This window comes from Scyliorhinus canicula, chromosome 7 (genome assembly GCF_902713615.1).
Source record: "Scyliorhinus canicula chromosome 7, sScyCan1.1, whole genome shotgun sequence".
Lineage (NCBI taxonomy): Eukaryota > Metazoa > Chordata > Chondrichthyes > Carcharhiniformes > Scyliorhinidae > Scyliorhinus > Scyliorhinus canicula.
In genome coordinates, this window is record NC_052152.1 from 172,828,776 (window position 1) to 172,845,351 (window position 16,576).

Below are 16,576 nucleotides of genomic sequence, written 5' to 3' on the forward strand. Positions count from 1 at the left end.
GAGGATACCTTTGAGTCATCACGGTAGCATAGTGGTTAGCACAGTTGCTTAACAGCTCCAAGGTCCCATGTTCAATTCCCGGCTGGGTCACTGTCTGTGCGGAGTCTGCACGTTCTCCCCGTGTCTGCGTGGGTTCCCTCCTGTTTCCTCCCACAGTCCAAAGATGTGCGGGTTAGGTGAATTGGCAATGCTAAATTGCCCTTAGTGTCCAAAAAATGTTAAATGGGGGTTACGGGGATAGGGTAGATGTGTGGGCTTCAGTGGGGTGCTCTTTGTAGAGTCTTATGCAGACTCGATGGGCCGAGTGGCCTCCTTCCGCACTGTAAATATGATATTTCTATGAGTCCATTCATGTCTGGGAGTATTAGCTTTGAGGTCAGCAAAAAGTATTTGACACCTGCCAGATTATACCGTGTAGGCATTTTGCCACTTTGAACACTAAACTGTGATAGAATCACAACAATAGCCAGAAAAAATCAGTAAGAAGTCTTACAACACCCGGTTAAAGTCCAACAGGTTTGTTTCAAACACGAGCTTTCGGAGCACTGCTCCTTCCTCAGGAATTCACCTGAGGAAGGGGCAGTGCTCCGAAAGCTCGTGTTTGAAACAAACCTGTTGGACTTTAACCTGGTGTTGCAAGACTTCTTACTGTGCTCACCCCAGTCCAACGCCGGCATCTCCACAGCAGAAGAAATCAACTAGCAACCTATAAGTAGTTGATGATCCCTTAGTTTAAATAGCACTGGTGAGTGAGGAGGACCTTTCGGTTGCTGAGTATGTGTCCAGCTATGCAAAATTAAGAGGGCCTTAGTTGGAGTGTCGAAGTGCAAAATGCCACCACCGACATCAAGTTGACATCCTGATTGACTGTATGATCTTCATTTTTCTGATGTCCATTCACTGTATGTATCCCTAATGCCTGCATCAACTTGGCATTATTCACCCAGAAGTATGCATGCATTTTGCAGCTCTAAGAGCACTCTTGGTTTCCGAAAAGGGGAAATAACTAGGCCAATTTCTCACCCACAGTTATTATTACAAATGAGCCAAAGAATCATAGATTCCCTACAGTGCAGAAGAAGGCCATTCGGCCCAGTGAGTCAGCACCGACCTTCTAAAATAGCACACTAACCTAGGCCAACTCCTCTGCCTAACCCTTGTAACCACATCTAACCTTTGGACACTAAGGGGCAATTTAACATGGCCAATCCACCTAACCTGCAGATCTTTGGACTGTGGGAGGAAACCAAAGCATCCGGAGGAAACCAACACAGATACGGGGAGAAAGTACAAACTCCACGCAGACAGTCACCTGAGGTCGGAATTGAACCGGGTCCCTGCGCTGTGAGGCAGCAGTGCTACCACTGTGCCACCATATAATGCCACCCGGCAAATAGAGAAACTAAACTGCAATAGAATATTCTTTTCAATATTCTTTACTCTTGATGTGCTGTAAAATATACTAAATGACTGAAAAATCAAAAATTAGTCAAAGTGGAAACTAATTTGATAGTCGAAATGGCTCAAAATGAAATATTCCAATTGCCCTGAATTCTAGGTTAACCTCTTTTATTAATGTAAAAGTCAAACAAATGTTATATTCCTCTGGTTTAAAGACAATTTTCATAAAAACTCTCATTTTTAATGATGAGTTTTAGGTTCACAATTCATTACTTAGTGTGTGGTCTTATTCCAGATAAGATAAAACATACCTCTCTTCTAAAAAATTGAACGATATTTTTAATTCCCAATAATATCCAGGTTGCTTTAGAGCAATTCCACCATTTTAGAGTTTTAAATCATTATTCCTTAATAACACTGATGTTCTCAATATTTCTTCAGTTAAACAGAGAGCTTGCACAACGCTATGTGCCAAGAAACACACACACAAGCTTAAAATACAACTGCCAATTGTTTTATTACAAAAGAAATGCACAACTATGGTGTTTAACAGAGCGCAATCACCTGCTGTTGATGTAGTCTTGATTTTACGTTTATAACAAGCGAACAATATTGGGGAAAAAAATTATTTTACAAATAAAGCTGAAAGATGCCTGTAGCTTTGCAAAGGAGTTACATACAAATACACAGTCTCTATTTTTGGAATAAACTATACCAGCCATCGACCATCTTTGTTTTAACAAGCTGTTCTCTTGTACGTGGTTCTGCAATAATAGCGCCACTTGTCACTTCAAGCAACAAACGTGTATCTGAATGACTGTCACCACTGAAAGTTGTCTCCTTGAATAGCAACAGCTGAAAAATCCTTCAGCTTCTCTACTTAGTAAATGCATTCAACCATGAAAATGAAAATATATGGCGAGGAGAGTCAGTTGTGCTCAGTTCACGGCTTGTCGTCTGTTGTGTGGTGGTTTCTGGAGCAGAACCTGGGCTTTCCATCTGCTTTGGGTGCGGGGTGGGTATGGAAAGAAGCAAAGCAGCTTCATGCAAAGTTTGAGAATTGCATACTTAAATTTGAAAATCATTACTACGGCTCAATTAAATTAACTTTCCAAAACTAAACTGGAGTCCATTAATTTAAATAGAAATAATATGTACAAATGTATGAACCTGTTACTATTTTATCTATAGTTAAACGTTCAAATGTTAGTTTTAAAAATCATACCTTTTTACAATGTTAAAAATGACAATACATTTACCATGCTCCAAATTAAACATTTACAGTTATGAATGGATGCTCAGGATAATTGTCAATGGATGGAACATTTATTAATATTTAAACAGCAGGACAAATGGTAGAGGACAATTTTGCAAAGAGTAATATGAACAAAAAACATCATCTATTGGTTTTCCACCAAGGTAAACAGAATGAACAGAGTTTTTGTTTGAAGTGTAATATTAAAATAAAACAAAATTACTTATTACATTGTTGTTTGCTTGTTAAAGAATCTAGGGTAATTGTTATGTTACCTTCTTCATTAAAAGTCCATTCAACTCATCCATGTACAAGTCATGTATTCAATCTTAATCCAAAGGCAGTGCAGTATGATCATCAGTGCCAATACTAAAAGGCAGAAGCCTAGAGCCTAGTGAAGAATAACAGACCAATACTACATATATTGGAATGAAGACAAATGAATTAAGACCATTTAATCCTTAATTCAAAAAGCACCATTTGACATGGTATATCTTAGATAAATTTACTACATCAACATATATTAATCAATATTGTCTGCCATATTTTACCAAAAATGGTGTTTGGGATCAACCCCAAGTCATGGCAAGACTTTCTTGCTGTGTGTTATGGTTTGGTAATTGGTTGGAAGGTACAAAACCGAGTAGAGATAAAGGAAATGTACTCTGATTGGCAGGATATAACAAGGTGTAGCTGGTAGGTTTCCCCAAGGATCTGCACTAGAGCCTCAGCTTTTCGTTATATAGAATAGTGACTTGAATCGAGGAATAAAGCTATATATGTCCAAGTTTGCAGATGACACTAAGTTAGGAGGCACAGTATATTGAGTGGATAGGGGAATGAAGTTAAAATGGACAAAGACAAACTAACTGAGTTGACAAGTAACAAAGAAGATTGATGAAGGAAATGCAGTGAATGCTGTTGAGATGGATTTTAAGAAAGTATTTGACCAAATACCACATAAAAGCCTCATTGATAAAATTGAGGGTCAGCGACAGCTTGGATTAAAAGATGGCTTAAGGCCAGTTTTTGTCGTAGGCATTATGTTTTTCAAACTGGAGTATGGTAGGCAGTGGTGTTCCCCAAGGTTCAGTGCTAGGACCACTGTTCTTTTATATATATATATATATATATTTAAAAAACTTTTGTGAATTGGACATTGGAATAAAATTTAAAAATTTGCCAATGGTATCAAACTTGGAGGTGGAGCAAACTGTGAAGATGGTCCCAATCAGCTGCAAGATGAGGATTGATAGGCTACCAGAATGGGTAGGCATGTGGCAGCTGAATTTATTACAGAGACGTGAAAGGTGTCGCATTTTGGCAGAAGAGACAAGGAGATTAAATATATACCCAATGACACAGTTCTAAAGTGTGTATGCAGGGACAGAGGGTCATTGGGATTCGTGCATTGGTCTTTTGAAGGTGGAAGGACATATTAAGGAAGTAGTTAGCAGAGCATGTGAGCATAAATAGAAGTGTTGAACAAAAAAAAGAGAAGTTTTGCAGAACCTTAATAAAGCTCTGATTAGTTCACAACTAGAATATTTAATCCAGTTCTGGTCAACACAACTTAGAAAAAAATGTAAACATTCTTGAGAGGATGCAGATGTTATTTACCAGAATGGTTCCAGGGATCACAGAACTAATGTTGGGTTGGAAAATATGGGTTTTCCCCCCTTGGAACAAAGGAGGTTGAGCGGAGATCTGATAGGTGCACAATATTATGACACATTTAGATAAGCTAGACGAAGAAAGCTGTTCCCATTAGCTGGTGGTACAAGGACAAGGGAGCACGGGTTTAAGGTTGGGTGGTGGGGGGGTGTGAGGAAGAACTTTTCTATGCAGCAAATGCTAATGCCCTGGAACTCATTGTCTATGAGGTATGTTGAGTAGAGATGATCAATGATTTCAAATGTGAATTGGGTAGCTATCTGAAGAAAACAAATTTGCAGTGCTGCAAGATTAGAGTTGAGGAATGGAACTGAGTGGATTGCTCTAGTCAGCTGGCACGGACTCAATGGGTCAAATGGTTTCCTGTGCTGTAATGATTCTCTGACTCTAACTGAGGCAGATGGAATTCAATGTGAGGAAACATGAGGTCATCCACTTTGAACCAGTGAAAGAAAAATCAGAATATTTTCTTAATGGTGAGAGACTAGGAGCTTTGGACGGAAAAATGGACAAAGGTGTCATTGGAACCCTAATTTTTAAACTGTGCTTCCTCTTTCTAGACTTGCCCACAAAGGGAAACATCCTCTCAGCATCCAGTCTGGCAAGTCCACCCAGGACCTTGTATGTTACAGCAAGGTCACCTTTCATTCCTCCAAACGCTAGACAGTATAGGCCCAACTTGCTCAACCTTTCCTCATAAGCTAACCCCTTCATCCCAGGAATCAGTCGAGTGAACCTTCTCTGAATTATTTCTATTGCAATTATATCCTTTTTGAAGTTAGGAGACCAAAAGTGTACACTGTATTCCAGGTATGATCTCATCTTACCATCTTCAGCTGCTTCATCAATGACCTTCCCTCCATCATCAGGTCAGAAGTAGGGATGTTCATTGACGATTGCATGATGTTATGCAACCATAAGACATAGGAGCAGAATTAGGCCACTCGGCCCATTGAGTCTGCTCCGCCATTCAATCATGGCTGATATTCTTCTTATTCCCATTCTCCTGCCTTCTCCCCGTAACCCCTGATTCTCTTATTATTCAAGAACCTATCTATCTCTGTCTTAAAGATACTCAGTTATTTGGCCTCCACAGCCTTTTGTGGTAAAGAGTTCCACAGATTCACCACCCTCTGGCTGAAGAAATTCCTCCTCATCTCTGGATCGTCCCTTTTGCCTGAGATTGTATCCCCTGATTCTAGTTTTTCCTACAAGTGGAAACATCCTCTCCAAGTCCACTCTATCCAGGCCTCGCAGTATCCCATAAGTTTCAATAGGATCACCCCTCAGTGTTCTAAACTTCCATGAGTACAGACTCAGACTCCTCACTGTTCCTCATACGACAAGCTCTTCATTCCCGGGATCATTCTTGTGAAGCTCCTCTGTACCCTTTCCAAGGCCAGCACATCGTTCCTTAGATACAGGGCCCAAAACTGCTCACAATACTCCAAATGGGATCTGACCAGAGCCTTATACAGCCTCAGAAGTACATCCCTGCTCTTGTTTTCTAGCCCTCTCGACATGAATGCTAACATTGTATTTGCCTTCCTGACTGCCGACTGAACCTGCACATTAACCTAAGAGAATCCTGAACAAGGACTCCCAATTTCAGCACTATTCACCACTCCTCAGATACTGAAATAGTCTGTGTCTATATGCAGCAAAGCTGGACAACATTCAGGCTTTGACTGATAAGTGGCAAGTAATATTCGCACTACACAAGTGCCAGGCAATGACAATCTTTAACAAGAGAGAACCTAAACATCTCATGTTGACATTCAAGGGCACTACCATTACTGAGTCTCTCACTAGCAACATCCTGGGGCTTACCATTGGCCAGAAACTGAACTTGACCAATCATATAAATACTGTGGCTACAAAGCTGAATCAGAGGCTGAGGAATTGTTGGCAAGTAATTCACATCTTGACTCCCCAAAGCCTGTCCACCATCTGCAAGGAACAAGTCAGGAGTGTGATGGAATACTCTCCACTTGCCTGAATGAGTATAGCTCCAACAATAATCAAGAAACTTGACACAATCCAGGACAAAGCACCCACTTGACTGGCACCCAATCGACCACCCTTAAACATTTACTACTTCCATCATTCTCACGTGGTGACAGTTTGTACCATCCGCAGGATGGACAGCAACGTTCCCTGTCTCCATAGACAGCACCTTCCAAACGCATGATCTCTACCATCTAGAGTGACAAGGGCACCAGATGAATGATAATAGCACCACCTGAAGTTCTCCTCCAAGCCATACACCATCCTGTCTTGGAACCATACCACTGTTTCTTCACTGACATTGGGTCAAAAGCCTGGAACATTTAACACCACATGGACTGCAGCAGCTCAAGAAGGTGACTCACCACTACATTCTCATGGGCAATTAGAGAATGGACAATAAATGCTGCCTAGCCAGCGATGCCCACATCCGATGGATGAATTAATTAACAAAAAAAACTAAGGATCAATACAGCTGTTCCAACACTTCCCTACTTTTATATTTGATTCCCCTTGCAATATACACCAATATTCAATTTGGTTTCCTAATCCCTTGCTGTACCTGTGCACCAAGGTTTTAGGATTGGGGCGGCACAATAGCACAGTGGTTAGCACTGTTGCTTCATAGCTCCAGGGTCCCAGGTTTGATTCCCAACTTGTGTCACTGTCTGTGTGGAGTCTGCACGTTCTCCCCATGTTTGCGTGGGTTTCCTCCGGGTGCTCCAGTTTCCTCCCGCAGTCCAAAGATGTGCAGGTTAGGTGGATTGGCCATGCTAAATTGCCCTTAGTGTCCAAAAAAAAGGATAGGCAGAATTACTGGGTTATGAGAATAGGGTTGAGGTGTGGGCTTAAGTAGGGTACTCTTTCCAAGGGGCGGTGCAGACTCGATGGGCCGAAAGGCCTCCTTCTGCACTGTAAATTCTATGATTCTATGTGTGATAATAGGACACCCAGATCTCTCTGTACCATAAAAGCAAATTACTGCAGATGTTGGAATCTGAAACGAAAGAGAAAATGCTGGAAAATCTCAGCAGGTGTGACAACATGTATAGGGAGAGGGAAGAGTTAACATTTCGAGTCTGATTACTCTTTGTCAAAGCTTTTTTGTCCAGCACTTTTTCTTCCTTCTGTACCATATTCCGCTATTTAAATAATATACTGTCTCTCTATTTCTCCTGCCCAAACTGGGAAAGTTCATATTTTCTCACATTATACTCCATATGCCAAACCTTTGCCCATTCAATTAACATTTCTAAATCCTTTGCTATCTTGAAAATCTACCTTCGTACCTATCGTTGTGTCATCATCAAATTTAGCCACCTTCATCCAAATCATTGCGAGGATCATAAATAGTTGAGGCCCCAGCACTGATTCCTGTGGCACTCTACTAGTTACAACTTGCCTGCCCAAAAATAACCCATTTATCCCTACTCTCTGCTTCCTGTTAGCTAACCAATCAATCCATTGTCCATGTCAATATGTTACTGTCTACACCATGACCTCTTGTTTTTTGGAGTGACCTTTGGTGTGGAACCTTATCAAAAATACTTTTTGGAAACTCAAGTGAACCACATCTAACGATACTCTTTTATCCACCCTGCTTGTTACTTGCTCAAAGAACTCTAATAAAATGGTCAAGCATGATTTTCCTTTCACAAAACCGTGTTGACTCTGACTGATTGTAACTGGTTTATTTGCATATAATTCATGAATGAACAATGTACAGTTCAACACAATGAGGACATATAAAAGAACATACATCTGTAAGGCATCTTTGCTGATTTCAGGATACCCCAAAGTGCCATACAGTTAATGAATTACTTTTCAAGTGTGGTGATACACGAAAACACAACAGCCAATTTACATTGAACAAGGTTGCACAAACAGCAATGAGATAAATAATTAAACTGGTTTGGTAATACTGGATCAAGGATGAATGTTCACCCGAACATCAGGGAAGTCTCTTGGCTCTTCAAATGCTACCCTGCAATTTCTTACATCCACTTGAGGTGGCAGGGCCTTTGTGCAGTGTTCGAGCTGACACCTCTATCCATCGAGTGCTTCTTCAGTACTGCAGTAGCTCGTTGTGACTGTGTTGGCTATTTGAATGAGCTAATCAGTTGGTCCCATTCCCTTTCACTTTCCCAGTTGCCCTGAAAATCTTTTCCCTTCATGTATTTCTGTATTTTCCTGTTGGAATTTATCACTGAATTTGCTTCCACCTCCCCTTCCAGGCACTGCCGATTCAGCTCCTGCTAACTAACATTAAAAAAAAACCACATTTTGTCACAAAAAGTAACACCATTCATGTTCCATGCATTTATTTTCCACTGATTGCTGTTAAGTTCCATTTTAAAACAAGCCAAAATCAAATAGTGCTCTTTGTTGCAAGGAATGCAGACAGACTGAACAAGTGAAAAAAATACATTTACAGACGAAAGCGAGTCTGACAGTGAAATGTATGATGCTACAAGAAGTGACATCAGTTCAACGATGTATGATGGCCACCTCTGTAGAACAGATATTAAAATCTTTCTTCACTGACCTGCATTACAGGTGATGGCACATTTTTTTCACAGCTGGATGTTTTCATGGCGTCTGTTGACCCTGAATCAATTGCAACAGAGTTGGGCTCTGGCTGTGTCCTATTCTCTGACATTGCTGATGGCTCAATCTGATCATGAGAGGTGGCATCCTGATTGATACTTGTCGCAGGCCCGGTGGTATTAATCACATGCCAGGAATCATACTTATGCCAACTTGGGTGCAACCTGGTTTCTGCATCAGCCACTTCCAACAATTGCGGCATTTTAAAATCATCAGCCTGATGATTTCCTTCTAACATATCACCCTTAGCGAGGACAAATATGAGAGTAAAAGAGTTAGCAGTTATCAACATTACTATAATACTTCTTCCAGCTACTGAAAGCTTTGCAAAGCAATAGCATTTGTTCTGTTAACTTGTCGAAGCTTATCTTGAATAGCAACAAATCAAAAACAACATCCCATTTAATGGCACAGCAGCTTTTAGAAACTATCCATATGATGGGTGTTTTTTAAAAAAAATATTTTTCATTCTCCTTTTTCACATTTTCTCCCAAATTTACACCCACCAAGAATAAACAATAATCAGCAACAAATATGTCAATCCCCATAACAATAACAACGATCCCATCCTCCCACCAAACTCCAAACATTAGCCCGCATGTTCACACAAACAAATGACAAAAAGGAATTAGGGAACACCCACAGTCGCCACTAACACACACAGTCCCCCTCCCCCCAACCCTCCCACCCATCCTCGCCAACTAATGTTCGATGTTATCCAGTTCTTGAAAGTGCATAATGAATAATGCCCATGAATTGTACAACCCCTAAATCCTTCCCCTCAGTTCAAACTTAACCTTCTCAAGAATTCCAACAGGTCCCCCTGCCCGCCAGGGCACAGGGTGGAGAAGTTGCTCTCCAACCTATCCGCCTTCGGGCGATCAACGAGACAAAGGCTACAACATCTGCCTCCGCACCGTTTCCAACCCTGGCTGGTCCGACACCCCAAATATGGCCTCCTGGGGGACCGGGTCCAGTTTCACGAGCACCACTTTAGAAATTACACTAAAAGCCACCTTCCAGTAATCATCTAGCTTCGAACAGGTCCAAAACATATGAATGTGATTAGCGTCGCCCCCCCCCCCCCCCCCCCGCCCCCCGCCCCCCGCCCCCCAACAACGTTCACATATATCTTCTACTTCTTCAAAGAATCGGCTCAACCTCGCCCTCATGAGGTGTGCTCTGTATACCACCTTCAGCTGTATCAGCCCCAATCTCGCGCACGAGGTGGAGGCATTCACTCTGCGGAGCACCTCACACCAGAACCCCTCCTCCATATCCTCTCCCAACTCTTCCTCCCACTTTGCTTTGATCCCTTCCAGTGGTGCCATCTCCTCTTCCAAAATAGCCCCGTAAACCGCCGACACTATCCCCTTCTCCAGTCCCCCTGTCATCAGCACCTTCTCCAGCAATGTGGAGGCCAGCTCCACTGGGAAGCTCTGTATCTCCTTTCTGGCAAAATCTCAAACCTTAATGTATCTGAACATTTCCCCCTGCTCCAGCCCATACTTCGCTTCCAGCTTCTTCAATCCTGCAAACCGACCCCTAAGAAACAAATCTTTTAATGTCTTAATCCCCCTTCTCCTCCCATTTCCGAAAATTTCCATCCCACTTTCCTGGCTCAAATCTGTGGTTCCCCCGAATCGGCATTTCCCTTGACCCTACCCCCAACCCGAATTGTTGGCGAAACTGCCTCCAAATTCTCAATGAAGCTATTGTTACCGGACTCCCTGAGTATTTCCCCGGGGCTATCGGGAACAGCGCTGATGCTAGTGCTTTCAATCCCGACCCCCTGCACAAACTCTCCTCCATCCTGACCTACAGGGAATCAACCCCTCTGATTGAGCTCCGCACCTTCTCCACGTTCGCCGCCCAGTAGTAATACATCAGGTTCGGAAGACCCAAACCCCCTGCCTGTCTTCCCCTCTGTAGCAGCACCTTTCTAACTCTGGCCACCTCCCTCCCCATATGAACAAAGTAATCCTTCCCTAAATCTCTCTGAAAAAAGCCTTTGGCAGGCAAATCGGCAGACATTGAAAAATAAACAGAAATTGAGGCAACACGTTCATTTTAACCGCCTGTACCTGACCCGTCAGTGACAGAGGGAGACCATCCCACCTTGCCAGATCAGCTTTCACTCTCCCACCAAACTGGAAATGTTGTACTTGTGGAGCCCCCCCACTCCCCCCACTACCGGGCAACCTGCACCCCCAGGTATCTAAAGTGAGTCCCTGCCTTACGGAATGGCAGCCCCCCCTACCCCTGCCCCCACCCACAGCCAAGAAACCACACAATAATTACTCTTGTCTAGATTTAGTTTGTACCCCAAGAAAGACCCAAACACTCGAAGCAGCTCCAATGTTCCCCCTATCGAAACACTCGGTTCCGGCACGTATAACACCAAGTCATCAGCATATCAGGACACCCTATGCTCAATCCCCCCCCGCCCCCTCTCTCTCCCCCCCCCCCCCCCCCCCCCCCCCCCGCACTATTGCTTTCCATAACCCTGAACTTCTTAATGCGATGGCCAATGGCTCAATCGCGAGTGCAAACAGCAGGGGGGACATAGGACATCCCTGCCTAGTCCCATGGTGGAGAGAGAAGTATCTCGAGCTGATGTTGTTTGTGCGGACACTTGCCCTTGCCCTCGGTTCCTTATGAAGTAGCTTTACCCAGTTCACAAATCTTGGTCCAAACCGCTCCAGAACTGCTATCAAGTTCCCCCATTCTACCCGGTCAAGCGCCTTCTCAGCATCCAATGCCACAACCACCAGTTTCCTTCCCCTCCGCCGGTGCCATAATGACATTCAATACCCTTCTAACGTTTGAAAAGAGCTGTCTCCCTCTCAAGAACCCCGTATGATCTTCATCTATCACCGTCGGCAGGCACTCCTCCCATATGATGGTTGTTTAGTAACTTGTTGCCTCACTCAAGCACAAAATGTAAAGTGAGATCATTCACAAAAAATATTTTTAGAACTTTTGAAATTAGCGTTCTCGACGTGTCAGGGAAAGTTTTCAACCACACCGGCAACTTGTCATACGTTTGATTAGTTAACACTATGAGAATTTAGAAACAAATACCTGCTGTACAAGTGTTTCAAATTCCTCATCGGCAGCTTCATCTTGTCCTGATTTACCAGCCTCAACATCTATTAATGGTGTTACGGGCTCTCCACCTGCAGGAATCCCATCTGCAGCACATGGAGATGCCACTTCTGATTCTCCCACTACAGAGAATCCACATACAGAAATTGGAGATGTATTACTGGAATTTGGTACTGAAACAATTGAGTTAACAGAATTTGAAGGGGGAACATTGAATTGTAGCATTGCAGGTACACTACTTATAGCACTTGGGGATTCAACCATGGATTCATTCATGACCGAGATTTGATCAAGAGGAAGTGGAATTGTAGGAACTAGTTCTTTTCTTGCTGGTACTTCAGTATCCGGAGTTGAAGCATTACATTCATCCACTTCAGAGACAACTAGAGATGTCTTGTTGGATTCTTCTGTTTTAGGAATGTTATCTATACCATCTTGAGTTTCAGCATTCAAATCCTTTGCTGCAAAGGCTCCATTCTTAATCAAACATGATGCAGCATTTGATTTAGTTCCTGGAGGGAGATCAACCACAGCACCTGAAGACTCAGCACTGGAGAAGTTCTGTTCAGTGCCTTCAACCACACCTCCTGAAGATTCAGCACTGGACGCTGTCTTTTCAGTGTCTTCAACCACAGCACCTGAAGATTCAGCACTGGGCTCTTTCTCTCCACTATCTTCAACCACAGCATCTGAAGATTTAGCACTGGGCTCTTTCTCTCCATTGTCTTCAACTACAGCATCTGAAGATTCAACACTGGACACTTTCTCTAAAGTGTCTTCAACCTCAGTACCTGAAGATTCAGCACTGGGCTCTTTCTGTCCAGTGACTTCAACCACAGTACCTGAAGATTCAACACTGGACACTTTCTCTCCAGCGACTTCAACCTCAGTACCTGAAGATTCAGCACTGGGCTCTTTCTCTCCAGTGTCTTCAACCACATCACCTGAATATTCAGCACTGGACTCTTCCTCTCCAGTGTCTTCAACCACAGCAGCTGAAGATTCAGCACTGGACTTTTTCTGTCCAGTGACTTCTTCCACGGCAGCTGAAGATGCAGCACTGGACTCTTCCTGTTCTATGACCTCAACAACAGCATCTGAAGATTCAGCACTGGGCTCTTTCTCTCCAGTGAATTCAACCACAGCACCTGAAGATTCAGCACTGGACTCTTTCTCTTCGGTGTCTTCAACCACAGTGCGTGAAGATTCAGCACTGGGCTCTTTCTCTCCAGTGTCTTCAAGCACAGCACCTGAAGATTCTGCACTGGACTCTTTCTCTTCGGTGTCTTCAACCACAGTGCGTGAAGATTCAGCACTGGGCTCTTTCTCTCCAGTGACTTCAACCACAGCATCTGAAGATTCAACACTGGACACTTTCTCTTCGGTGTCTTCAACCACAGTGCGTGAAGATTCAGCACTGGGCTCTTTCTCTCCAGTGTCTTCAAGCACAGCACCTGAAGATTCCACACTGGACTCATTCTCTTCGGTGTCTTCAACCACAGTGCGTGAAGATTCAGCACTGGGCTCTTTCTGTCCAGTGACTTCATTCACGGCAGCTGAAGATGCAGCACTGGACTCTTTCTGTTCTATGACTTCAACAACAGCATCTGAAGATTCAGCACTGGGCTCTTTCTGTTCTATGACTTCAACCACAGCATCTGAAGATTCAACACTGGACTCTTTATCTTCGGTGTCTTCAACCACACCACCTGAAGACTCAGCACTGGACTCTTTCTCTCCAGTGAATTCAACCACAGCACCTGAAGATTCAGCACTGGACTCTTTCTCTTCGGTGTCTTCAACCACAGTGCGTGAAGATTCAGCACTGGGCTCTTTCTCTCCAGTGACTTCAACAACAGCATCTGAAGATTCAACACTGGACACTTTCTCTCCAGTGACTTCAACCTCAGTACCTAAAGATTTAACACTGGACACTTTCTCTTCGGTGTCTTCAACCACAGTGCGTGAAGATTCAGCACTGGGCTCTTTCTCTCCAGTGTCTTCAAGCACAACACCTGAAGATTCCGCACTGGACTCTTTCTCTTCGGTGTCTTCAACCACAGTGCATGAAGATTCAGCACTGGGCTCTTTCTGTCCAGTGACTTCATCCACGGCAGCTGAAGATGCAGCACTGGGCTCTTTCTCTCCAGTGTCTTCAAGCACAGCACCTGCAGATTCCGCACTGGACTCTTTCTCTTCGGTGTCTTCAACCACAGTGTGTGAAGATTCAGCACTGGGCTCTTTCTGTTCAGTGACTTCATCCACGGCAGCTGAAGATGCAGCACTGGACTCTTTCTGTTCTATGACTTCAACAACAGCATCTGAAGATTCAACACTGGACTCTTTCTCTTCAGTGACTTCAACCACACCACCTGAAGATTCAGCACTGGGCTCTTTCTCTCCAGTGACTTCAACCACAGTACCTAAAGATTCAGCACTGGACTCTTCCTCTCCAGTGTCTTCAACCACAGTGCTTGAATATTCAGCACTGGACTCTTTCTGTTCTATGACTTCAACCACAGCATCTGAAGATTCAACTCTGGACTCTTTCTCTCCAGTGACTTCAACCACAGCACCTGAAGATTCAGCACTGGGCTTTTTCTGTTCTATGACTTCAACCACAGCATCTGAAGATTCAACACTGGACTCTTTCTCTTCGGTGTCTGCAACCACAGTGCGTGAAGATTCAGCACTGGGCTCTTTCTCTTCGGTGACTTTGACCACACCACCTGAAGATTCAGCACTGGGCTCTTTCTCTCCAGTGTCTTCAAGCACAGCACCTGAATATTCAGCACTGGACTCTTTCTGTTCCATAGCTTCAACCACGGCATTTGAAGATTCAACTCTGGACTCTTTCTGTCCAGTGTCTTCAACCACAGTGCGAGAAGATTCAGCACTGTACTCTTTCTCTTCAGTGACTTCAACCACAGCACCTGAAGATTCAACACTGGGCTCTTTCTCTTCAGTGTCTTCAACCACAGTGCGTGAAGATTCAGCACTGGGCGCTTTCTGTTCTATGACTTCAACCACAGCATCTGAAGATTCAACACTGGGCTCTTTCTCTTCAGTGTCTTCAACCACAGTGCCTGAATATTCAGCACTGGGCGCTTTCTCTCGAGTGACTTCAACCACAGCATCTGAAGATTCAGCACTGGACTCTATCTCTTCATTGAATTTAACCACACTACCTGAAGATTCAGCACTGGGCTCATTCTCTCCAGTGTCTTCAAGCACAGCACCTGAAGATTCAGCACTGGGCTCTTTTTCTCCAGTGACTTCAACTACAGCACCCGAAGACTCAGCACTGGACTCTTTCTCTCCAGTGACTTCAACCACAGCACTTGAAGATTCAGCACTGGACTCTTTCTCTTCGGTATCTTCAACCACAGTGCCTGAATATTCTGCACTGGGATCTTTCTGCCCCATGACTTCAACCACAGCATCTAAATATTCAGTACTGGACTCTTTCTTTTCATTGTCTTCAACCACAGAGCTTGAATATTCAGCACTGGACTCTTTCTGTTCCATGACTTCAACCACAGCATTTGAAGATTCAACTCTGGACTCTTTCTGTCCAGTGTCTTCAACCACAGTGCCTGAATATTCAGCACTGGACTCTTTCTCTTCAGTGACTTCAACCACAGCACCTGAAGATTCAGCACTGGGCTCTTTCTGTTCTATGACTTTAACCACAGCATCTGAAGATTCAGCACTGGGCTCTTTCTGTTCTATGACTTTAACCACAGCATCTGAAGATTCAACACTGGGCTCTTTCTCTTCAGTGTTTTCAACCACAGTGCCTGAATATTCAGCACTGGACTCTTTCTCTTCAGTATTTTCAACCACAGTGCCTGAATATTCAGCACTGAGCGCTTTCTGTCGAGTGACTTCAACCACAGCATCTGAAGATTCAGCACTGGACTCTTTCTCTTCAGTGTCTTCAAACACAGCACCTGAAGATTCAGCATTGGACTCCTCCTCTCCAGTGACTTCAACCACAGCACCTGAAGATTCAGCACTGGACTCTTTCTCTCCATTGTCTTCAACCATGGCACCTGAAGATTCAGCACTGGGCTCTTTCTCTTCAGTGACTTCAACCACAGCACCTGAAGACTCAACACTGGACTCTAGCTCATCATGAACATCATCCGGAACACGTGTACAAACTGAGTGGGGCTCTTGAGTTGAAGGAACATTATCTGAAGCTCCTGGAGGTTGAGGGGTAGATACGATTCTTACAGGATCATTAGCCTCAAAATCTAAAAATTGCCAACTGTTTGAATTCCCAACTGCAAAGACTTGGTCAACAACATCTGGAGGTTCGATTCCAGGACCTTCGAAATGTCCAGTCACAATTTGAGTGTCATTCTTGTCTGCTGCATCATCTCCATCTTCAAATCCTTCTTCTGATTCCACCTCAACTGTAAATCAATATGCTTTGCATTACCATCAGTGTTGGAGCGAACAAACATTGGAATCAACAAATCAAATTTATTTGTCCAATAAACAATTAAAATAGCATTT

General features: G+C 43.6%; 1 protein-coding gene across 6 annotated transcripts in view; it reads right to left on the reverse strand.

Annotated features, from left to right (window-relative positions):
• Positions 1 to 1,899: 1,899 nt before the first annotated feature.
• The window catches only part of LOC119969548 (A-kinase anchor protein 12-like), a 38,103-nt gene continuing 23,426 nt past the window's right edge, over positions 1,900 to 16,576 (reverse strand). Inside the window, exons 8-11 of one of the 6 annotated variants that reach the window (XM_038803306.1) lie at positions 14,986 to 16,473; positions 12,029 to 14,679; positions 8,883 to 9,188; positions 1,900 to 2,403 (exon numbers count right to left, since the gene is read on the reverse strand). In XM_038803306.1, the coding sequence (XP_038659234.1) occupies positions 2,278 to 2,403; positions 8,883 to 9,188; positions 12,029 to 14,679; positions 14,986 to 16,473 (4,571 nt within the window). In that variant the 3' untranslated portion in view covers positions 1,900 to 2,277. Of the gene's footprint in view, positions 2,404 to 2,931; positions 3,048 to 8,034; positions 8,597 to 8,882; positions 9,189 to 12,028; positions 16,474 to 16,576 lie in introns of those variants that run through there. The other 5 variants (XM_038803305.1, XM_038803304.1, XM_038803302.1 and 2 more) reach the window with 5 other exon arrangements.